Source organism: Chelmon rostratus, chromosome 7 (assembly GCF_017976325.1).
Source record: "Chelmon rostratus isolate fCheRos1 chromosome 7, fCheRos1.pri, whole genome shotgun sequence".
Classification (NCBI taxonomy): Eukaryota; Metazoa; Chordata; class Actinopteri; order Chaetodontiformes; family Chaetodontidae; genus Chelmon; species Chelmon rostratus.
The window spans coordinates 18644962-18670612 of record NC_055664.1 but is presented as its reverse complement, the minus strand read 5'-3'; the positions used below and the strand labels follow the sequence as shown (position 1 = coordinate 18670612).

At 41.7% G+C, this 25651-nt stretch overlaps 1 protein-coding gene across 1 annotated transcript; it reads left to right on the top strand.

The window, feature by feature from the left end:
- The first annotated feature begins 1830 nt into the window (after window positions 1–1830).
- dhx36 (DEAH (Asp-Glu-Ala-His) box polypeptide 36) lies at window positions 1831–25554 on the top strand. The gene is made up of 26 exons (XM_041941428.1): window positions 1831–2336; window positions 2936–3093; window positions 3242–3355; window positions 3516–3723; window positions 4207–4245; window positions 4412–4582; window positions 4781–4860; window positions 9199–9273; window positions 10391–10557; window positions 10651–10732; window positions 10881–11021; window positions 12560–12665; window positions 16414–16501; window positions 17409–17464; window positions 17582–17646; window positions 18225–18368; window positions 18778–18895; window positions 20061–20159; window positions 20830–21003; window positions 21149–21235; window positions 21326–21409; window positions 21570–21669; window positions 21822–21912; window positions 23181–23301; window positions 24771–24923; window positions 25023–25554. The coding sequence occupies exons 1-26, from the start codon at window positions 2085–2087 to the stop codon at window positions 25248–25250; spliced, it is 3201 nt and encodes a 1066-aa protein (XP_041797362.1). The 5' UTR covers window positions 1831–2084; the 3' UTR covers window positions 25251–25554.
- The last annotated feature ends 97 nt before the right edge of the window (window positions 25555–25651 follow it).

The window sequence follows — 25651 nt, the reverse complement described above, 5'->3', positions numbered from 1 at the left end:
TAGTCTAAAGCAGTCATGGTAGATCTCTTTCATTTCGCTGTAACCTTTAAGGCCCAGACAACAGGTCATTCCCTGATATTCAGTCGAGCTGGGAGCAGGGTGAGTTGGTTACAGCAGTTACATCGACAGCACAGACCCTCTCTGTCTGTGCATACTGTATATTAGAGCTGGAGGATGTTGCAGGGTTTTTTTTTTTTTTGGACAGTCTTTGCTTCTTCAGAGACTCAAAATGGACTACCAACATATGCAGGTTTACAGTTGTAGGTTCCAAGGATAAATGGCAATGTATTGGGAATGAATAGCCAGAGGTTCCTCACATTTTCTTGTTCTTTTTTGTCTGATTAATACAGATATCAAACCACATTACAGTGGCATAATAGAATGAATCAGCACAACATGACTAATAGAAAATCCATGTTAAATAAGAAGGAAGCAAAATCTGACAATAAGATATAATAAATTGGGTACACCAGGAACTAATTAAAATACGTTCCCAAGCAAATACATTTTTAATCACTTCAAATGCAGGAGGTGACTTATAAAATGTGTATTTTAATGAATAATATTTTGAGAACAACATCGTATTCAACTATTCTGTCCAACATAAAGAATGAAAATTTCACAAAGCATATGCTACATATCACATGAATTCAAAAAAGGGTCCCAATAATATATATATATATATCTTTTGTTGATACTGATTAATGATAAACCTCTAATGGAGTCAGCCTATAGTAACTCCTTTGCTTTCGAACGAAAAGGAAATGTTAAACATTTGGCTGTAATTTTGATAATGTCACCTTAACAGTACTGCTACATCAACAACTGTCTTCTAACAATCAATTACAGCAGTTCAATTACCTTATTACATTGTCTGTCATCAAGGTTGTAGTTGCATTAACATTTTGCAAAACAAGAACCTCAGACTAACAGTACAACATCTGTAGCAAAGGAGTTGAAGCTGTGCTATTAAAGACTATATCAGAATATTACTCATTCAATTTCAAATGCTTTTGCTATATTTCAAATAGAAATATTTTGAATAGATAAGCTCAAAGCTATATGTGGGGGTAAAAAGTGAATACCAACATTATTACTGAAAACTGCCAAGAGGTTTTTGAACTACATGAATTCAGTGGTGGAATGTAACAAAGTAAATTTCCTCAAACACTGTACTTAAGTACAAATTAGAGGTGCTTGTACTTAAGTATTTCCTTTATTGTGCTTCAGATTACAATTTTTTCATGTCCATGTATCTCTAAATTCAGTCATTATGAATCAGAATTTTTCTGTTGAACTGAAGGATTAAGTGCTCCCTTATGGGTTGAGAAAACAGTCCTACTTCTTTTCAAATTCATAATGATTTTATAGAATATGACGCATTACTGTAGATTAAACTACTATATAAAGTTAAAATGAGCACATCTATAAATATCTACAGCAGCAAAATACAAGATTCACATTATTGAAGTAATATTAATCCAAAAACACAATCTTGTTCAAAAACACAAGGACCACTTTTCTGCAGAATTAATACTTTTACTTTTCAAACTTCAAGCATATTTTGCTGATAATACTTGCATATTTCCCTTAAAAAATGTTTTGAACGCAGGACCGTTTTATCTGCATCATGTGGTAGGAGTACTTAATAAAGTAAAGTATCTGAATACTTCTACCACCGATTCAATTTTAAATAAAGATGAATGTCTGTATGTATTACCCTCTCCCCGTGTATGTACACGGAGGGGAGGGCAAACAACCAATCACAGGGCGCTACGACAATATTGGGCAACTGAATATTCTGACGTAAATATTGTGCGACATGCCGGATGGAAACGAGAAAACTTGCTAATTGTTGCATTTTGAGAGCAGTATCTGGATATTGTCATTTTTTGAGTTAATTAATAGGTTGACATTTAAATTGTACCTCTGATAACTATCAAGAAATTATTTGTAAGTAGCTACGTGGGTGTAGCCTTAGATTTTCAAGTCTCTGGTCCACAAATCCATCCAACACATCTTAGCAACGGCAGCGTTAGCAAGTAGCTGCAAGACACCGTTCTTACCTGATTTTCGACGGCGGCATGAGCTATGGGTATGGCGGTGGAGGTGGGAGAAGAGGCAGAAGAGGAGGTCGAGGGTACAGAGATGGAAGCAGAGAAAGATGGGACAGAGGAGGTGGAGGAGGCTCCAGAGGACGGAGTTCCGACTTTGACCAGGACCGAGGCGGAGGTGGACAGCGGGACCGTCCTCCCCCACACCTGAAGGGCCGTGAGATTGGACTGTGGTACGCAAGATACGGAGCCGTGAGGAGGAAACAGGCTGACCGGAGATCGGTATTATGGATTATTTTTGGGTGCTCGTACACGTTGTGTTTAGCAGGGCAGGGTGTCTGCAGGGTGTAAGTCTATTTGACACAGAGATGAGGACCTTCAGCACAGATATGAGAGACACTAAAGTAGCTAAGTTTTTAGCTTCTGCTAGAAAATAGGTCTGCCCTCTAAACTCAAGTGTGAACTGCAAAGTGTGAGGCATAGGCTGACTGAACTGGTTGTGAATGGACAGTGGCTCAGTGCAACTACAAGTCTTCTGCATGTGCAGGATTTTGCCCACAGATCAGCATGCACAATCAGTGGTGCGCCACCCAGATCTTGACGCATCATGTCTTTTAATAAATGTAGTGAGTAGACAGTGGCCTAAAGACTAACGCAAACTGGTTTTCTATATGTCTGGCGAAGTGGTCCATCGGCACAATAAAACACCAAGGGAAAAGCATTTGTTACTGGATTTTGAATTGGCATCATAAATCAGAGGGTGACAACTGGTTTCAATCCCTAAAGTAATCAAAATTCACTTATATACCGCTGAAGTACTTAAAGAGTAAGTAACCTGTGAGGTTATTGCTGAACTTTCCCCTCTCCTGGTCTGTGTGCAGCGGGCAGTGGTCCAGATGGATGAGGCCAGAGAGCAGCACATTACCAGGCTGCTTAACTCTGTCCAGAATGATCAGCCTGGCCCGGAGCGAGACGGCAGAGATGCAAGAGCCTCTACGTCTGGTAACTGGGGGACAGCTGACAATAGAGGTGGTCATTGGTAAGAGCACAGTGTAATTTCTGACTTCCAATCATGAAAGCTTAAATGAAGCTGGATAGGATCAAAAAGCCTGGAGTGTCAGTTATTTTCCAGCTGTGACTCCTGACAGTATGACTCTAATTAACATGTCTGTGGCCTGGCTATGCAGTTACTTTGACGGGGATATGCCTGAAGAGGATAAAGTGAAGATTGAGATCAAATCTGAGGAAGAGGAGGAAGAAGATATTCTGTGCCAGAAGAAAGAAACTCACAAATCACAACGGTAACTTTGCAGGCAAATCAAATGTGTGCTAAGACAGCTGTGACTTGCTCCAAAAATATACTTTAGCATAAACGGCGCTCCATGCCACAATCACAGAATGAATATTGTCTAGTGATCCACTATGTTGTGGATATTTACACACTTTAATGTTTTTGTTCAGTTACTTCTCGGCGGCAGCCGTTAAAGATGAGCCACCAGATACATGGGATGAAGAAGAGCAACAGCAGGAGGAGAAAGAGAAAGTGAGATGGAGAGACAAGGATCTGGACTTCTTATTTCACGAAGTAGTCAGAGACAGTTCACTGGATGACCGCTTAAAGAGAGATCTGCAGAGCAAGAAATTGGATCCAAAGTACAAAGAAATGCTGGTGAGTTAAGGGGTCTATCCTGCTAAAATAGGCCTGTTTGATTTTCAAATTCAAAATTCATTATGCTGCATGAAATTTATCAATAACCTACAGATGTCAAAATATCTCTGGTGCCAGAATTTTATTGTCAGTTTGATGACCAACCCAAAGTATGAACAAAGTTGCATGGTGATTTCTGCTGGGAAAGGGGGTTATTAAAGAAGTGAAGAGTTTAATATAAGTTAAGTGCAACAAACAGATAATTAGAGATGATCACAGGAATATTATCACAATATTGCTTATACATGTAAAATAATGTTAAATGTTGAAAGAGCAGATTACTCACAGTATCGAAGTACTTTAATGTCATATTATTCCACCGAGTGATTGTTAAGGAATTATTGATTCCTTATTATTATTTTTATTATTTTATGTCACGTTATAAAGATGCAACTTCTACTCTTCATTCAGTGTTTACAAATGTTTGCTCATTTTTGTCTTCAGAAATTCAGGGAAAAACTACCATCCTATGGGAAAAGAGAGGTAAGTTTTTTATTTAATACACTCTTCAAGCACATACTCATCATGAATCACACCATTGCCGGTAAAACTGAATTCTTCTTTTTTCAAACTTGAAATCTTATTATCCTCCTCGTCATCTCGTAATCCTTCCACTTCCTCTCACCTGCTTCCAACTTCCTGTGCTCAGGAGCTGGTGGAGCTGATCAACTCGAACCGTGTCCTGGTGGTGAGTGGGGAAACCGGGTGTGGAAAGACCACTCAAGTCACCCAATTCATCCTAGACGACCATATCAATAGAGGCATGGGCTCGATGTGTCGTGTGGTCTGCACACAGCCTCGTCGCATTAGTGCCATCGCGGTATGTGCTCTTTTGGTTTTTTTCAGGTCTGACTGTGTTGTGTGCATACTGAGGATAGATGTGGTTGCTATGGTGTGTAATTTGATGTTAATGCATTGCAAATGTATTTTCCTGCATGAGTCGTGTACATTTGATGACTATATTCTCACAATGCTGATTGTGTTCTTCAACTTTTTGTATGCATCTGCTTCCTCTTAGGTAGCAGAGCGTGTAGCAGACGAGAGGGCAGAAAGTGTAGGGAATGGAAATTCCTGCGGTTACCAAATCCGCCTGCAGAGGTAAGGAAGTGTCTTCAAACATAATGTTGCATAAAATGTAAGCACATTGTGTTTAAATAGCTATCAGTATTTTTTTTAGTGGTTAAGGAACCAAAAGAAAGGCTCTATGCTGACTTTCTAGAGCGATGTCAAAAGTTGACTATGGTCCCACACAGCACCGAGTAAGTTCATACAACAAATCAATGATTGGATGTGCCAAAATTTCCTCCAGTAAAACTCTTAGGTAGCAGAGCGTGTAGCAGAGGAGAGGGCACAAAGTGTAGGGAATGGAAATTCTTGTGGTTATCAAACCTGCCTGCAGAGGTAACGAAGTCTCTTCAAACACAATGTTGCATAAAATGTAAGCACATTGTGTTTAAATAGCTATCAGTATTTTTTTAGTGGATAAGAAACCAAAAGAAATGCTTTATGTTGACTTCCTAGAACAGTGTCAAAAGTTGACTACGGTCCCACACAGCACCGAGTAAGTTCATTCAACAAATCAATAATTGCATGTGCCAAAATGTCCTCCAGTAAAACAAAGATAAAACAAATCTTCCTTTGACCCAAAGAAATTCAGTACTTCACCCCAACGACAAACCAGGCCAGAAACCTTGGTGCAGTTTCGGACTCAGACCTGAATTTTAATATCCACATTAAGACAATTACAAAATCAGACTCCTATCACCTTAAGAGTATATCAAAAATTAAAGGACTGTCAGCAGGATTTATAAAAACTTGTCAGTTGGCTCTGCTACAGTAATGCTGTCTTTACAGGTCTCTCTAAAAGTCGATCAGACAGCTGCAGCTGAGTCAGAATGCTGCTGCTGGAGTCCTGAGGCAGAGAATCAAAACATTGATTTTAAAAATACTGATGTTGGTTTTATAAAGAAGTGAATGGTTTAGGGCCAAAATACATTTCTGATGTGCTGCTCTGTTATGAACTGTCCAGAACTCTCAGATGGTCTAGGATAGGTCTGCTTACGGTTCTCAGAGTCAAAACTAAAGATGAAGAAGCAGCATTCAGTTTTTCTGCACAGCATATCTGAACCAACTCCCAGAAAACTCTGTTCCAACTCGAAGTTCTTTTAAATCAGGGCTTAAAACTTTTCTGTTGACAGTGCCTTTTATTAACTTAAATTTGGGACTATTTATTCATATTTTGCACTGTACTGTAGCTACAGTGTCATTTTAATTGTCTTATAGAATTTTACTTTATTTTTCTATTTTATTTTGTTTTACTCTGTTTAAAATTCTATTTATGTGCATTTTTTATATTGCCATTTTTCTAGCTTTTCTTAATGCCTTTAAGTGTTATGTAAAGCACTTTGAATTGCCCTGTCATTGGGTGCTATACAACAAACGTGCCTTGTCTTGCCTTGAAAGTGTTGAAAATTGGATTTCAGCATTAAGAAAGTAACATCTGCAGAGTAGAGTCATGATCATTTGGGTTTCTGCTCTTTTTGAAGGAAGGTTGTTGTGCTATTTCTTTTCTTTGATTCAGTTTGTCTTGGTCTAGACTTTTGAATTTCTGCCGTCATCTCAGATGTATACTAGTGCATCAAAAAGGAGTGGTGTTTTGCTTTCGTGCATGGCTGTTTTCAAGGTTGGAGAAAGAGCCTTTGTGGATTAGACTGAAGTTGGTGACGTTACCTACGTAGCTTTGTCAGAATCAGACAGGTTGGTTCATCTTCAAGATATTTTTAGTTATAGTCAGCAGTGTGATTACTGTTCTTATACACTGCTTGTGATAAAATAGCTAAACTGCATGTGGTCCGAAGAATGAATACAAAGGATAATGGGCCCTGATATTCCATATGAGCTATGGATTTTCACTCAACACGCATGAATGGTCTGTTTTTATATTTTAGTTTCAATGTGTATTCATACACAAGGTCACATTTGACATGAACTACATCAGCCTGATCCATGTATCAAGACTGCGTTTCTTGGTGGGGATAAGAGAAGTACGTGGGATGAATGAATAGCACCGGTATTTTGTTTTTTGAAGGTCATATGATATAAGGATTAGTAGATGAGAAACATGCACATGGAAAGAAACAGATAAAGCTGGTCAGAAAGGCCCTTGAGTCGTCTGCTGACCGAGCGAGCGGAGAGTTACAGGAGACAAGAGGGTGCAGCAATCTAAAGTCAATTTTATACAATACAAAAGAGTATGGAGTATGAGAAAGGATGAGATGGATGCAGAAAGAGGGGATGAAAAGAGGCAACTCAGGGGTGATATAAAGGGAGGCTGATACAGAAATGAAAAGACAGACAGAAAAATGATTACTAACTGTCAAAGGAATGGGACAATAATAAGGTAGTAGGCTGAATTTAAGACTATTTTCCACATTTTCTAAATCTTTTCATGCAGTGCTTTTTCCCTTTAGTTTCATGAAGTTGCTGCACTTGTGATTCACAGCGCTTCTTCAGTGAGAAAAACAATAACTAAAGTAATGTTTTGTTTCAAAGAACTTAAGTCTAGACAGTTTAGAAAAGCTTTAAGCTCTCTGCTTCGCTGTCACTGCCCACCGATGCTGATGGAGACCATGGGTGTCTCTCAGTGGGACAAAGCTGCCAATTTGTTCCTCAAGCTTTGTCTAACTTCGATTGATGCACCAGCTCCCCCACCTAGCAACTAATATAAAAAAGTACACACTTCTGCTTCTCTTTGCTTTTGTCAGTAGGTAATCAACTTCTGTAAAAACAAATTGGCTGGAACACATTGAAACTTTGGCAATTTCAGTTACATTTGCAGGGAGCAGCGTGTTAGTCCACACAGCTCACCATGTTCCCACTGGTGCTGGTCTAGTGCAGCAAGTGACGCGTGGTTATAATAAACATGAAGTGTTGTAAATGCAGTTAACTTGATTCAAAGCAATATTTTTCAGTTATGAGTTTTCCAAACTGTTGCAAACAGCAGGAGAGGGTGGAGAGCTTGTGTTTGCATGTTTGCGGAGCATCACCTTTACAGATGACAGCAGCCCCCTTTTTAGCTTCTCTACTCCACTTGAATTTCAGAATGTATGTAGTTTTACTGATCACTGATAATTATTCCACAAATTAACATCTACCTGCACCTTTTATTATCTTTGATTTTATTTGACACTGTTTAATTGTATTTGAGTTGTATACGTTGAATTTGTTGTATTGCCAAGCCGGCGAAGCAGGCAACTTTTCCAGGGCCCAGAAAGCTCAGTGCTTAGCGTATTTTGCTAATTTTATCAAAAACTTGTTCGGAGACTTGCACCACTACCGTGCACTAAAAGCTGACCTGCTGAGGGCCTTAAGGTCGCTGCTACTTATTACTTGGCTGTCAAGCTGTGCCTGGAAGAGGGTTTGTGCTTACTGCAACATTTTGCTAAATTAATTTGTGATTAATCAAATAACTTCTAATAACTGTGGCAATTAGGATTGCACAGAGAGCGTGGTGAATGTGGGGGGTCGGAGAGGCCCTGTTCCCCTGCCCTGAGGCCCATCACAAGCTTCTCCTTCAGTAGTTTCCTTTAATATTATAACGAACATGCTTGATACTAAGTTTGTGTTATTGTGCTGTTCATTATTATGTTGTGTTATTACTATTGCTGATCTATAATCTTTTTATCATTTTGGTTTAATTATGCCCACTGTTTATATGTTTGTTTCACTGCTTTGGCCATTTTGCTGTTTACACTGTGTCATCGAGAAATACTTTTTAATCCGGTTTCAGAAAGTGCTCCATGAAGTTTTTTATTGCGTTGTTGTCACTGTTTCTCGTGAAATATCACATTTATTATGTATCACACACATTAATTTGGAGTAAAGCCTTTAATGTGGTTCGGTTGTCATTGATTTTCATTTGTCACACAAGTCATAAGCAGCAGTTTCTGCTTTGTTTGGCATTAGAATAAAGTCATTAACTTTATTAAACTGAAGTCATTGAGAAACCTTTCATCACTGTCTAATGCTTATGCAAAGCATGCTATAAAGATTGTGTGACCACAAGTGGCTAATACAGCCAATTACATTACTTATTAGATAGCGTTTTCTGTATCAGCAACATTTTATAGCACCATCAATCTCAGCTTTATGTGCACATCTGTGTACAGGCTGAGTGTCAAATGGCTGGCTTCATGCCAAAAATGAAAATGATATGAAGTGTTTGGAATCCTGAAAAAGGAAGAAGGATGATGGCAATGCTGGAAAGACAATAAACTATTTTAACAGTCGCATACACAAATGTAGGCAAATGAACAGAGAAACCCAAAACTCATTCTGGCAACCTTTGTCTTCATGTTATCCTGTACTGGACTTAATTCGTGTCATTTGGGAAATGTGAAGTCTTTTTTTCTGTCTTTTTCTCCTACCATTCTTCAGCCGGTTACCACGGAGACAAGGTTCGGTCCTGTACTGTACCACAGGCATTGTTCTTCAGTGGCTTCGCTCAGACCCGTGAGTCCTCCACCACCACCATCCCTGCTTCCTCATCCTCATCACATCCTCTCTGTTTTTCTCTGTGTCTCTGTTCCAGCTGTCCTTCTTCCTCTGTCTTATTCCCTCTGTGTCACTCTGTTTTATCGTCATTGATTTCTGGTTTACTCTACTGTCTGTGGAAGAGGCATTAGTATGGGTGCCCATTCTCATAGGCGGAGAAATGAAGACACACACACACACACACACACACACACACACACACACACACACACACACACACACACACACACACACAGCTTTTGTTGACTCATCCCTGCATGCTCATCCTTGCATTGTGAGTGTCTTCAGAAAAGCCTAAGAAACCAAGTGAGGGTGCCAGCTTTTCTTGTTGTCTTGCTTCATGCTGTTCCACGATTGGCAAAACTCTAGTTAGAGTCATTTAAGGACTACAGCTGTCTGACAAAATGCTGCAACTTTTTTGGCATTAAGGTATACGGCCTTTACACAGAAGCTGGCACACAAACTGACTGTCTGTATGGACTGCAACTTTTTTTTTTTTACACTCAGCTTTGGTGACTACTTGTCTCCAGCCGCCACATTAGTGATGCATTAACCTTTTCACTTCCACAAGAGGCTTTTGTCTCATCATTACGGACTACTGCTGGACAGATAAACTCAGAGTATTTGTGTTATAATCTAGTTTAGATCCCAGAGATATCGAAATATGTCAGAACAGCTACAGTGTATAAAATGTATCGTGTAAGCAAAGGGACATGTTTTTTTTTTTTTTTTTTTTTTTTTAACTGGGACAGGTAAATATTTACTAGTGAAGACCAGATGACATCTTTTGAAAAATGAAAAAAAACTGCCAGAAATTCTAATCAGCATTAAATTTGTCTAGGCAGAAATGGCGTTGTCTCTATTCATATCTAAGACTTGCACAGAAGGATACAAAAATAAAATAAATTTGCATTCAGCCTCATGGTTCAAGTTTATGCAAAAAGGTAACACAAATAGAACTTAAGGCAGCAAATACAGCCGTAATGAACTCAAAATTGCCATTTTTTAAGGCAGAGAGACCAAAAATCAACCACAGACATGAACCATTTCCTGCATTTCTTTTCTTTTGCGTCAGATTGTTGTCCAGTATCAGCCACCTGGTGCTGGACGAGATCCACGAGAGGAACCTGCAGTCTGATGTTTTGCTCATCATTGTGAAGGACCTACTCAACCTTCGAGATGACATCAAGATCATCCTCATGAGTGCCACGCTTAACGCAGAGAAGTTTTCTAAATATTTTGGTATGCAGCACACCGAATGCCAAACTTTTTTAATTGGTTGGGATTGTTCCTCTTTGTCATTTACCCCTTTCCCTGTGTTAACCCCCCTTTTAGACAACTGCCCAATCATCCACATCCCTGGTTTGACGTTCCCAGTGGAAGAGTTCCTACTTGAGGACATCGTGGAGATGACCAGGTACAACGGCACTGCTCTCAAACTCATGCATACAAAGACAGTCATGTCCCCAACATGCGCATACACAAATACAAAAACACAAATGTTACCAATACATCCCCTTTTATTTTAATAAGATCTTATATAAACTGGTCGGTGTGTCTGCCAGGTATCGTCCCCAGAATCAGGACCGTCGCCCCACATGGAAGAGAGGCTTCTGGCAGGGACGCAACTCCAGACAGGAGAAGGAGGAGAAAGAGGCTGAATACAAGGAGAGCTGGCCTTGTTATGCACGCACACTGCAGGGCAGGTGAGTTGGTGTCGAATCAGGAGAGCAGCTGCCAGGTTGATAGATGTGTTGTTTATGTGAGAGGATTTGGCATTTGTGACCTTAACATTTTAAAATAAATACCTCCATTTTCTCGATGAATTTGAACTTCAGTTTGGCATCTGAGTGTGTAAAAGCTGAATACAGAGCCGGTTCAGTGCTTAGGAACACTTGACCCTTTGAGAGATTTGTCTGGTAAATGCTCATTTATATATCTGCATTGAAGTGTTGCACCTACGCCATAGATGGCTGCAGTGTCTCTGAACGTATGAAAAAGGCAATGTTGTAGCTTATTTGCGCCTCTTAAAAAATAGATCTGCATACATAAGTAACATGGGCCATACAAACTGTCATATTGCACTCACCGAGTGCAGTTTTCCCTCCTGCAACTGCAACATTTTTGAGGGGACCAGCTACATTTAAGATGTCATTCTCTTCGCAATAACACTCAGCAAACATTCATGTTCATTTAGTACAGCTGTTTGCAGTGTAGTCCCTTGTCTTCTGCACCATTACTACTGCTCTTTGTCACGAAGTGATTGCGAGGTAATGTAAACTTCTACTTCTCGTGTACTGTACCTGGAGAAAGCGTATTCAAGTGCCCGAGCGTACCACACCACGATCATGTTATGCAATGCTACAGCAGGCATGGGCAGAACTTCAGGCAAAACCGATAACACTGTATGCAGGTACAGTAAGTCCTTGATGCCCAATGTGTAATACTGTGGTTTTGGAAGACTGAGTTGAAATAAAGTGGGTATCTGGCAAAGTAGCAGAGTTTTACCTCAAAAACATCCCTCTTTTTGTGTTTCCGTGGACAGTACTTCCTTGCTGAGCTGGTTCGGAGGCTTTATGCACTTCTCTGCATGGCCTGTATGAATAGTGACTGCAGCAAGCAAAAGCTCTTTCATTGTTCATGTGGGCAAGGTCCATAATCGTCCTTGTGTTGTTAAACACTACTCAGATATTGATGTTAATTGATTGAAGTTCCCATTCTCTCAACACCAATGAGCTCATTGATAACCTTTAAATCTCACATCAAAGGAAGGGAAGAGAGCTTCCACATGTTGAAACGTTCATGTCTGCGACAAAAATAACTTGCAGCTGTTCATAATTTAGCATTAAAACAGGAAATAAAGATAATACACGTAAGGAAAACTATACAAAAGGAACTGATTAACAGTTGTTGGTCTCATTAGTAGGAGGTGATATCAGGATTGCCAATACAATTAAGACAGGACAGTCATACCATTTATCAAGTGTGAATCAAAACTATTTTTTTTTGCAGAAACATATTCAGCATCATACAGAATGTTCTACAGGTCCTGGACACAACATCTGGAGTAAAACTGTCAGCAAATATATTACTCTCTTGCAGCCATAGCTCAGGTGTGGCAACCAAAGCAGCAAATAATGGAACAGTTGGAAACCTGGCAACAGTGTAGTTGCCATTTCAAAACATGGAAGATGGTGGATCATTTATTTATTTATTTAACCGTCTGTGTCCCATGTTTTTACAGATATTCTGACAGCACCATTGAGACAGTGGAGATGCTGGACAATGATGACAAGATTGACCTGGAGCTGATCCTGGCACTGATTCGTCATATTGTGCTCAACGATCAGGTGAGTTTAGCTTTGTGTTCCTGGTTTCACGGCAGCCAAAGTGAAAGTGGTACAACTCAGGTGTCTTGAATTTGATTGTTAATACTCAGAGATGATGTGCGACTGAAACTGTTCTTATATTTATGTATTTTATGGTTCGATTGATTGAGTTTATTTTTGGATTACCACATAAAAAAAACAATAATGCTAATGTGTTGAAGTGAAAACACTGTTAAAAGACAAAGAAAACATGAGGAAGCAACAGACATTCAGCATAAAAACTAAACAACATCATCCCGAAATATAAAAACACATCAACATAAGTAAAGAAATTAAAAAAAATAGCTCCCAAGTAATAAAACTTTCTGTGTAGCAGAAGGTTGTTTCACAACATGACACCAGTGAAATAAACACATAGGAGCTCCTGGCCACATTATCCATTCAAAGCATTTTACATGAATTCACACTGGCCCTGGTATAATACTTATCCTAAGTATCGGCCATTGTTATCTGGGAACACAAGTATTAACTATTAGACACTTCTCTGAGATACAATTTCTTCTCCATTATAAGAGTCTTTCAGTGTGTTTGCTCTTGACAGCTTCTTTGTTCCAAACAGGGTTGACTTGGTTTTACCCAAATGTATTGAAAGCTTGCTGCTTCATCACCAGACCTTTTGTGTTCCTGGACTTAAAAATGTCCCGACATTTTGATCATGGACAGGCAGACGGAGCAGCGGTCCACGTGGAAGATGGTTTCGGATCAAATAAAAGTCGATCGTCGGCACAGACGTGGAAGCTGACAAACGGAGAGACGTACAGTGCATTCTTAGGTAGAGCAGATGGAAGGAACAGGAGGGCTAGCTTCCAAACACAGAGCGACATTAGATCAGAGGAAAAAAACACAGATCCTGGCAGCAGATCTGTGCTAATGAGTGATCGGACAGATGCTCTCACAACGCACGTCTACTCCCTTTTTTCTCATTCCAGTTCTTTTTCCATTTCCTCACTTTTTTGTCAGAGTCATTTCAGTGCTCGATTCAGACTTTAGACTTTAGTAGAGTATAATGTCAGCCGAGTGATATCAAAGCTCTCGTTTTTTTGTGAATGTTTTACTTTTGCAGTAGATCCAGTAGCCTAACTGTACCCATATCAGGAATTGTTAGTGCAGGAATAACAACAGCAGAGCAAATATTTTGAAATATAGTCACTGCTTCAGTAGCTTGCCAGTTCTAATTTGTGTTTGCAGTAAGTTTCACCTAGGCCAGTGCCAACATATGGGAAACAGAGCTGCACAATGCAAGAGAACATCACAGTCAGTGCCATTCAGTATAATCCACTGCCACTACTAAAAGGAGAATAATGAGGGTGAAGACAACTTGGGACAGTGAGCGCTAGAATCGATGGAAGGAACAGAACTGACGCACTTTGCTCTCACGTCCCCTGTATTTTGCCAAGTGAAATGGAAGTAGTTTAACGCTTCTGCAAGGTTGTGGCTGTGTTTGTGAAAACCGTACAGGAGAGAGGAGCAGGGGAAAGAGACGGGCCCGGAACGAGGAGTGACTAACGCAGATAGATAGAGATACGGCTTCATATGGGAAGGGATAATTATCCTATCAGTCACGGCCACCCTGAGCCAGTCGACCAGCTGATTCGCCACAGCATTGTCAAACGGCCGAGAGAGAACTGGCTGATTCACTGTGACGGCGTTGCGGGCTGAGGATACGGGCCGTCTGCCAGCCTCTCCACTGTGATGATTGGTTAATTATGTCGCAGGGGTCTTTGATTAGATACCTAGAAGGCTGACATGCAGGCATTAATGAATGCCTGCTGGGTACCACTATGTGTGTCTGTTTATGTGGGTGGTTTGGTGTGTGTGTGTGTGTGTGTGTGCATGCTAAATAGTGGGCCAACACTACAGAGCTCACTGTACCGTTAGTTGGAGTTGATCAGAGCCTCTTTCTGCACTGAATGTGTGTGAACATGTGTTTGTGTCAGGTTGTAGGCTGCAGCTCTCTCCTCCTCCACACACATGCACAGGCATTAACACACACATACAGTCCCATGTGGGTGCCAGTGGTTGAGCACTGGTAATAATAATTAGTTTTAATTAAAAGGCAGGGGGGGGCTCAGTGCCCAGAAGGTACTTTTTATGTCTGTTCTTCATCTCCCTTCCCTCTCAGGAAATTAATAGCTGGCAGAATCCTTTTGTGGGTTATCTTATACGAGCTTAATATTATCCTGAGAATATTTTTTGTTTAAATGGAAGCCTTTGATGTGGTGAAATAGCATTTGCAAAAACCTTTCCCCATTGATGATACACAAAAGTTGAATTTTGCCCAGGTTTCCAAAGTTTAGTGCTTCTTAAATCATTATTAGTCCTTAGTTGATGTCCTGGCCTTATTATCAGTCTCTGAGCGTTTCAGCTTTAGAAGCTACGCTGGACTGCTTTGCCCAATCTGAACTGCATGTGTATGTCGTAAATTGCGCCCTTCAAGTTTGTGTCAAAGATTAGTCACATATTTCTTCACCTTTCAAGACACCCAGTTGCTTTTGTTTACAACTCTGATTACATGAGTAGTTAATCAATCTAGGGCCGGGTATCAAACCTCACTGCTTTTTGAGTACTGACTGAAATGTGTTTGTAGCATTAAAAACTGCCAACATTAGCATCAAAATCCTGGTTTGGTTCTGTGCCTGTTTTTTGATTAGATATTTCCTGCCCTAAATCAAGGACATTTTAGACAGTATTTTGTTCATGTAAATTTAATAATGATAATATGATAATAATCTTTATTTGTACAGAACCTTCCATGCAAAAAATTCAACTCAAAGTGCTTTACAGCAAAGCAATTTATGTGAAGTGCTTCACATAAAACAGCGCTAGAAAATAAATGGAAAATGAGATGGAGAATAAAACCCACGTGATAATAATATAGAAAAAGGAACTGATTGATCAGTGTTTAGTAATTGTTATGAATATATGATGATAAATGACAAAAAGTGGATATAATAAAAAACAGTACCCAACCCTAGATAATTTATGTTTTTAAACTTGCTCTGTATCTCTGAAAATGTGGACGCGTGCTCTGGTTTACTTTAATTTAAGGAAAACTGCAAGCATGTGTTGTCACCTGTAATCTAGTTTCTTTCTTTTTTTTTTTTTTTTTTTTGCTGCTACAATAACAGTTGCTCCTCATCATTTCTGAGTGGTGTCTTTATCGTATTTTAGCATTATGCGATGTTGTTTATATGGTTGAGTGTCTGACACCTACTGTATGTTTCGTGGTCAGCCGTGGTCAGACAGCTGACTTGCTCACACTGGACTGCCTCCAGCTCCATCAGCCGCCATCATCTGATGTTTTCTCAGCTTGCGTTCGCGTGACTCTATATTTTCTCGGTGACTAATTGGCTTTCTTTATTTGCTGCTGTGAGAGAATCGAGTCATATTCCTGTGGTAATGTGAAGCAGAGGCTGTCCAGTATTGCTGCAGATATTGTATCATAATGATGTTGGCAGGCAGTGTCAGGGCCTGTTGTGCGGGTGAATGTGGGGGTCGGCAGCTCAGGGCGAGTCGACTCAATCTGCCTCGGCTCAGCTCCTCCGAGGACACGGGCACCCTGTTCGCTCGGCTCAGTTGTTGCTCAGGCTCCTCCGGCTAATGGCTGTTTATTTCTGTTGGCAGCATGTTTCGTGTTGTTTTCTTCTGAAGCTCTGCTGGTTTTTGTGTATCTTTCGGCCGCTGAGTGTATCACGTCTTTCTCTGACAGGAAGGGGCAATCTTGGTTTTCCTGCCTGGCTGGGACAACATCAGCAGTCTCAATGACCTGCTCATGGCTCAGCAGATGTTCCGATCAGGTACATGCACGGCAACACACGCAGATATTGTACATGTGACATGGAAGTACACATGAGTGACTTTCAGGTTGATGTATCATAGAAGAGATCATGATTCACATAGGGCTGTGATGCTTTGTTACTTTATGTCCTGCAGTCTTGTTGATGCTTGACTTGGATATGTCACAGAATGATGTACAGTATGTGCACAGTTTGACAGTAGAAGGTGGTTTTCACATGCAACTGCAGAACGGGGAAAGTTTTTCTGCTAAGCTTAAGTCGATTTAAGTTTAACACACAGTCCACAGCCAGCAACGATCCAATATCCAACATGTGAAAGGTGAAAACTTACAAAACCTCCAATTCCTAACACTGAGAACAGACTTTTCAGTGGCACTGAAGACATCTTGTATTCAGAAGTTAAGCTTTTGAATATGAATAAATAAAAAAATGAATATTGCACATTCATAGATTCTGGATTTTTCGATGTGAGGGAAGGAGTAGATGTAATTTTAACAATTTATAACAAAGAAGAAGAGATTTTTTTGTGGAAGAACAAAATGTATGAAACAGAAATTATTATTCCAAGCAGAGTGTTTTTTTTATGATAAGTATTTCTTGTCATAAAAAAAGCTTGAACAGGATCTTTAAATCTACTGGACTTTTTAAAAACAAACTTCAAGTGTTTGGTTTAAGGTCCCTTCTGTCCTTTATTAAGTACTGACGTCAGTGTTCTGTACATAGTGCATGACAATGCAATAAGATGAATAACTAATGTTGATAAATTATTGCATTCTCAATATTTCTGAGGATGTTCAAGGACATATTTTTAGACGTAATCGTGCAGCCTCAAGCACTAGCAGTAGAATCTTAAGTCTTCAAGTGGTGCTTTGTTTGAGTTTGTCTTTTGTGTCCCGTTGTGTTTCAGACCGATTCGTTATCATCCCTTTGCACTCCCTCATGCCAACCGTTAATCAGACGCAGGTCAGCATTCTTCGGTTTCTCTCTCTGTCCGCCTCTCTGGCTGTGTCTGTATGCGTCTTTAGTCCCTTTTCAATATCAGAAAAGTCCAATCTCGTCTTTCGCTCTCACTCCTGTCAGGTGTTCAAACGTCCTCCCCCTGGAGTCAGAAAGATCGTGATTGCTACCAATATAGCTGAGACCAGGTATGTGTGTGTATTTGTTTGGGTTGTACAGCCTTTGCACTTTTACTCCCTTTGAAAAAGTATTTTTGGCTGTTACTTTCTGGTGAGTTTGGGAAGAAGAAGAAGAAGTGATGACACTCTCAGTCGTGTGTGTGTGTGTGTGTGTGTTTGCGTGTACATGTGTAATGCAGTAGGTCCCAGTCCTGGGGATTTGAGGCTAATTAGCATACATTTCTTGGATTGATTACGAACACTGTCATATAGGCTTGAATGGAACAGACTGAGTCTCTGACAGGCAGTTTGGTAATGCATTCACAGAGCGTCTCACACACACACACACACACAAGCCAGGCAAATTAAGAAGCTGCCTGCGCTCCCCTCACATCACTCCACCAAAAATAGACTCTAAACCTACAGAAGTGCTACATTTTATTTTTACTTCTGACTGATTGTGTGTGTGAGAGTCTTAGTTAAGCATTCTTGACAGCCTGCTTTGAAGTTTTTTTTTTTCTCCGTCTTGATTTGGTCTTTATTCCAGCCCCTTTTTTCTCTCTCTCTCTCTCTCGCTCCCTCTTTTTCCCTCTCCCTACTCCTCACAGCATCACCATAGATGACGTCGTTTATGTGATAGATGGAGGCAAGATTAAGGAGACCAACTTTGACACCAACAACAACATCAGCACTATGACAGCAGAGTGGGTTAGCCTGGCCAACGCCAAACAGAGGAGAGGACGTGCCGGCAGGTGTGTGTGCTCGCTGTGTTGTCTGCACGCAGGGGTATTTATGGATATTTTTATAATGAGGGCACGCTGTATGTTAGTGCCTCTGGGTATGTGATACTAATCTGGGAGGATTATTTTTCCTCCTATTTGTCGTCTCTGCTTTCTGTCAGTCTTCCCCATCAGCACACTCTTTCCTGCCTTCCCATCCGTAAACACTGAGAAAGGCAAAGTGCAGTCACTCCCAGGTTGTTTCCAGTCTGTGACTCAAGCTCTCACATCAAAGTGGAGCAAGGCCCAATTAGCAGGAGCTGCTTACTGAGTGCAGTTCCATCCCATTGATTTTAGATTAAGTTCTTGTCACAGGCCCGATACAACACATAACCTTTTTTTTTCCCCCCTCTCTGCCCCACTCTTCTTCTCGTATGTCCAGAGTTTGTCCAGGAAAGTGCTATCATCTGTACAACGGTCTCAGGGCCAGCCTGCTGGATGCCTATCAATTACCCGAAATCATGAGGACCCCACTGGAGGAGCTGTGCCTGCAGATCAAGGTTGTGTATGTGCAGAGAAAGAGGGAGCCAGGCTGACAGAGAGAGACAAATGGGTGTTGGCTTTGGAGTTGAGATGAGGACAAGATTGCTGTGAATGAGTTTTCTCTCTCTCTGTGTGTGTGTGTGTGTGTGTGTGTGTGTGTGTGTGTGTGTGTGTGTGTGTGTGTGTGTGTGTGTGTGTGTTGGGAGGGGGTACGAGGACAGTGCTGCTGTTTTTGGTCTTTGGCGGTGAATTATAGCTTCTCCTGCCTAATGAGAACTAGGGATGAATTCTGGGCTGACTCATGCCCCCGTGCTCTCCAGCTCTTTCTCTCTCTTTTTGCCGACAACATAATCACTCCTCTTCTGGGCCTTGTTCTCATACATGGTCCCTTTTCTTCTTTGCTTGCTTTTTTTTTTTTCCCTCCTCTTTTTCGCGTCCTCTTTTTAAATCCTCATACTCCACTCAGACATATTTTAACCCGTGCTAATGGAACATTAGGTCAAAGTTCACTCAGATCTAGTGTTTGCAATGATTGTTCTCACCAGTGGCTTTATTGGATATGCGTTTGAGTGTGTGTCCTCCACCAGTTCAGTTGGATGTACTCGATTATGTGTGTGATGTGGCTTTTTTGAAGCTAGTGGATGAGAGGCGGACTAATGCATCAGTCCGTCCTTAAAGCGAGAGAAACCCTGTCAACATGCTAACCCTGAGCAGAATCTCTCTAATGCACAAACACTCCAACACCATCCTTTTAGCCAGACACAGAAATGTGGTCGCATCCTTCCTCCACTCTCTGTTACAGGCAGATGTTTGGTGCATTTAGAAATCTCTTTCTGATGTGGAAGTGAATACACATTGAGAGTGGATATTCATATTATCATCTTTTATCATCACATTAATTCTGTGATCAGCCCAGCACTTAGAGAAGAATGTTAATGCGGTTAACTCTGCACTGTATTGGTTGTTTTGTCATGTACGGCTTGTAAACAGCTGTATGAGGAAGCCATGAGAGGACAGGCAGAAAGCTAATTGCTGTAGACCTCACTATATCGATGCATTGCCCACTATTCAGTCTTTGGCACCAATGACAAGCACTTTGGCAAAGGGAGGGGAATTTAATGTAAAAGTAATTACATTATTTTGCTTATTTATGTGTAATCTAATGTGACATGTGCTGCTTAGATACTGAAGCTCGGGTCTATAGCTCGATTCCTGCAGAAAGCCCTGGACACCCCCACTGAAAGGGCCGTCAACCTAGCCATCAAGAACCTCACAGACCTGGTAAGAAAGAGTTAAGATCATTGAGAAAAATTAAAGATATTGAGCAAAAATAAACTTTAAGGGCACAATCTGACATTTACTTTGCTGATTAGTTGGTCGCTCTATAAAAACAGCAAATCCTCACAGCTGCGAAGCTAAAGTGAAGAGATTCACTGATTGTCAGAATGTTTGAGTATACATTTTCTTCTGATCACCCAATTAATTCACAAATTGCTTCAGCTTTAATTAACTGTATCTATATATCGTGCCAGTTGGGAAACTGTAGCATTTTAGGAAGAGAGGCTCGGCCTGAGCTTGTGGTTTCAAGGTCTCCTGTCTGGAAACATTATCTGCACATTTCTACTTCCAAGGATGCTCTTTTGTAGCTTATCCTCAAGTGGTGGAGGGAGAGACGGCGAAATCTGTACCTGTTACAAGGGTTAAGAAGCACATCCTATGTGAAACCTGACAGTAATGAAACTTACCTGAAATTAAATGAAACTTTAACATGGCTACATAATTAAAAGCAATACCAACCTGTAATGGTCTTCATCAAAAACCTTTTTATTAACCTGTTACCATGTTAATAAAGCCTTTTTTTTGCACTATTCATTCCCTACCATGTGGATATTTTAAAAAGAGCCCTGTCTTGAGCTCAAAATGAATATAGACGTGTGCTGTTGTGTGTTAGAACGCCCTGGACCACGCCGAGAATCTGACGGCGCTGGGTTTCCACCTGGCCCGTCTGCCTGTGGAGCCTCACATTGGCAAACTCATCCTGTTCGGGGCTCTGCTGGGCTGCCTCGACCCCGTACTCACCATTGCGGCTTCGCTCAGCTTCAAAGACCCTTTCTTCATACCTCTGGTAGGGCACCGAGTTCACAGACATGAAAGCTCACGTCTGCATCGACACACATGCACAGTTGAACACATCGCTGCGCTCTACCTTGTGATTTTTTTCCCCTGTCGATTGTACATTAAATGTTCCTTAATGCACGTGTCTCTCTCAGGGTAAAGAGAAGGCGGCAGACATGAGGAGAAAAGTCCTGTCCCGAAACTCCAAGAGTGACCACCTCACTATTGTCAATGCCTTCCAGGTACAACAGCTTACATCTGTCAGTTTTCTTTCATCTCAGTCTGCTGTATGAATTTATGCTATCTTAATTTATCATCCATTGATTGGCTAGGGCTGGGAGGAAGCGAAACAGCGTGGTGCCAGATATGAGAGGGAGTACTGCTGGGACAACTTCCTGTCTGCCAATACACTCCAGGTGAGCCAGGCTGATTGTAAGTGCTGCGCTGAACTCTACACTGAAGTGCTTTGAAAATAAAACCAGGGGTAGTCCATGATCACATTTTTAAGTTGACTTCTCTCTGGGCAGATAAGGACAGGCAGCCTCTTTAGAAGCAATTTGTCCTTTTCTCATTCAGATGCTGCACAACATGAAGGGCCAGTTTGCTGAGCATCTAATGCATGCAGGCTTTGTGAGCAGCAAGGACCCCAAAGACCCCAAATCCAACGTCAACTCAGGTAACTTTTTTTGGTTGTGATTAAACCATCAGAAAAATTTTTTCGCATAAATTTTAAAACCAGGCTATGGAGCGCAAATTGAATATTATATGTGACATGTTAATGCAGCAGTGCTCATTTGTTCTTTCTCTAACTCTCACTTCCTTCCTCAGACAATGAGAAGCTAATCAAGGCAGTGATTGTAGCCGGTCTGTACCCGAAGGTGGCCATGATCAGACCATCTCAGAGCAAAAAGAGGCCGGGGTGAGTTTGCCAGTGCAGAGAGACGGGCAGGAAAAGGGCTGCACATCAAGTGCACAATCATTCTTATTGATCTTAAGACAGAAAAATGGCCCCCACGCTGCAATATCTCATCAGTCATCTCAGGCAAGAGTTCTGTAAGTGTCCTGTGACAATTACCACCGAGTCCAAAATAGTCCAAAACAGAGGTTCTATTACAGCTGAAGATCAATGGAGTCATCATAAAGCTGCCCTCAGGCAGCTGTCATAGGCTGCGGCTGTGACCTGTGTGCAAAAGACAGACGCATGCAACAGGGAGACAGACGGACACTCTCTCAGTCGGGCTGTCACTTTTGTTTGTCTCAGTGACGGCTTTCGCCCCAGCTGCACAGTGAAGCTGCCAGGGTCATTTCCTCTGCATAAGTAATTCTCAGCGGTTGCAACGCTCAGCCAGTTGTAAGTTTTCACATGTCCACGCCACAGCTCTGCACTACTTAATGAGTTCATTGCTTGATGAAGCACTTTTTGTTTGTTTTGCTGCTAAATGTGACTGCTGTCTGGTACAAGCAGATTGTTCCCTGCAGTCAGGCAGTCGGTTTTGTCTGGCTGACACGCACTAGTTTGGAACACGGTGTTACTTTCATGTTAGAGAGGATTTGCCAACTGCATCACAATTTCTCTTTGGTACACTCTGTGCCAAAATGGCAGGAGGCTTTCTTTGTGCATGGATTAGCAAGCCAAAAGCACCTGATGGGTTGCTTCTGGAACTACTTTCTGATTAAATTAAGTTTTGTCTGGTGGTGGTGAATCTTCAAACTATTTGGGCAATAACTGGTACAAACACACATGTTCTGGGTATGTGTTGATTATTTTGTCCAGGATCATACAACACAATCATACAAGCATATTAAAAGAGAACTCTCAGAATAGACAAAATAGATGCAGCAGATCCAGACGTACTGTCTTTGTTTATTCTATGCCGTCTTCTTTTTGGTCACTAGCTGACACCTCCATTACTCAAAACACAACTTGACTCGATTCACTCAACTGTACAAACACGGGTGTGTTGTGCTAATAGCTGCTAATGTAGCGTCTAGACTGCTGGCTCCAAGCAGCGAGGAGCGGGCTACAGAGGTTCGCTGAGGTCTTCTGTCTAACTCCACAGGCTAACAGAGCTGACTCAGATGACATCAGTGAGAACATTTATCAGACTTATCTGACAGAAAATACTTTTTGTCATATATACAGTAGAACTCCACAAGATGTAAGATTTTTTTTCTTATCTTTCTCAGGCCCAAGGTGTACACCCAGGCTGATGGAAAGGTGTGTATCCACCCGAAATCTGTCAACGCCGAAGAGACCGAGTTCAACTACACGTGGCTCATCTACCACCTGAAGATGAGAACGAGCAGCGTGAGTAGGCGAGGGGACATGGGAGCGCATTACGCTGCGGTCCGGCACTGCTGTGCGAATGCTGTGTGTTTTTACGGTGGAGCGCGTGGCAGTCGCCGCATCTTTCTGATTTTGTGTATGAGTGGAAAGAGGAACCCGTGGTTAAAAGTTGGCTGTGGTGCCACGCCAGCGTTGCACTGAATGAATATTTGATTAAAACGCTGCCTTTCAACTCCCTCTCAAAGGCTCTCGTGCTTCAAAGCTTCCATTCCAGACACAATGTAAGAGGTGGTGGTGGGTGGGGGCAAAACGGTCAATGCGGCTCCCTGACTGCCGCCCTCTCTCTTCTCCCTTTCTAGATTTTTCCCTTTCGCTTTTTTTTTTTTTTGCCCCCTCTTCTCCCTCTCATTTCCCCCTCCCTTCCATCTGTGTGTCTTTGTTCTGTCTGTGCGTGTGTCTCTTTGTGAATGTCACCGTTCTGCAGAAAAACACCTTTCATGTCCTGTCTGATTGCCGCCTGTGCCTTTGTCTCTCACTTTGCTGCTTTCGTCTTTATGAAGAAAAGCGTTTCGCCGGATTCCACCGTCATTACTGCCACCATTACATTTATTTTTCTTTGAAGCGTGTAAGGGTTTTTGTTCACTATGCTGCGCATTTGTGTCTATTATAAAAGTAAGGTATTCTAAGAGTGCAAGACTTTCCAAGGTCATTTGTTTACAGAGAGAGGAGGAAGCAGAAGACCAGGGCTGTAGAAAGAATAAAAAGGAAAGAAAGTAAGGGATGACGTTCAACTTTATCTCCTCTGACGCACTTGCCCCTGGTGGTCCATTACATTACACATTCATGGGGCAAATCCAGTTGTCCCCTGCTGTCTCCTTGCGTCTTTTTTTCTTCTTCCTTATCTCCTACCCACTCCTATCACCTTTCTCTACCTCTCTGTGACGCAAACATTCAGCACTTCCGTCTGTTACCTTCAAAGCTGAAATAGATTTTGTTTGACTACAGTCTGCTGCTTATGTAGCGTCTGCAGCTCCTCACCTTAGATGCAGGCAGCCTCTGTGAGCGCGTGCATACAGATCAGCACATTACATGCTCTGGAGTACCACTTCTATTTCCTGTCTGCAGTTGTAAGGCTTTTCAATAATTTGTGAAAAATATTGTCTTCGTCTTTTGTTTCAGGATTCGCTGCAATGTTTCATTTTTGGTAACCGCTCTACATAAGCAGCTGTCAGTGTTGCACAGGGAGGAAAATGGATGGAAAACAGTGTAACACATTTGCGAGATTCACAGGGCATGATGACATTTCTCCTAACACTGGAGGCACTGAAACACATTTCAAACTCTCCTCACTAATGGGACACTTTGAGCCCACACCACAGTGTAGCTGTCGGGCACGTTGTGTCATAATGATGCCGCTCCCTGTCACTGAGTGTGTTAGCATGTTTGTTGCTGACGGCGTGCGTTGTCGACATCTCCCCGCGTGTCCTCAGATCTTCCTGTACGATTGCACCGAGGTGTCCCCGTTCTCTCTGCTGTTCTTCGGAGGGGACATCACAATCCAGAAAGACGAGGACCAGGAGACCGTCGCGGTGGACCAGTGGATCGTCTTCAGATCCCCGGCACGCATCGCTCACCTCGTCAAGGTGAGCAAAGGGCACCCTGCGACAACACGGCTGTAGTCACTGTGAGATTCATTTCACCGACCTCGCTTTCCTGTCTTTTTTTTTTTTTTTTTTTGACAGAGTTTGAAGAAAGAGCTGGATTCTCTGCTGGAGAACAAAATTCGGAACCCTGCTCCCGTGGACTGGCAAAACCGCGAGTCCAAAGACTGCGCTGTCATCACAGCCATCATAGACCTCATCACCACCCAGGAGAAGGCCACAGGCGGCACCAAGGCCTATGATAGAGAGTGGGCGTCTGCCCCGAGAGGACAGCACATTCATTTCAAAGATGACGAGGACGATGATTAGAAGTGGTTTTTGGTTGGCTACGAAGGGCCTGGGAAATGACTGACTGCATCCTTGGACACAGAGGTTAATTGAAAATTTAGCACTCCCTGGATGCTTCTTAAGGCCAAACCCAGGAGGCAAGAGTACTGGAAAATGTTACGCACTTGAATGACTCCCATAATTTTTCTTTGCCTGTTCGGTCATTGTTTCGCAAGGACCAATCCGTGTTCGAAAACACTCAGTAGTAGTCAGTTTCGTTTACTGTTGAGTCTGTACATTTCTGTTTGGTCTAAGTCTAGCTCTTTTTTTTTTTTGGAGGTATGTCACTCAATGAAGTGCGCAATAAAGAGAGGATGTACAAGCAAGTGAGTAATTTTCTTTGGTCTATCTAGCAGTGGTCCTCAGGGAAAAAAGATACCACA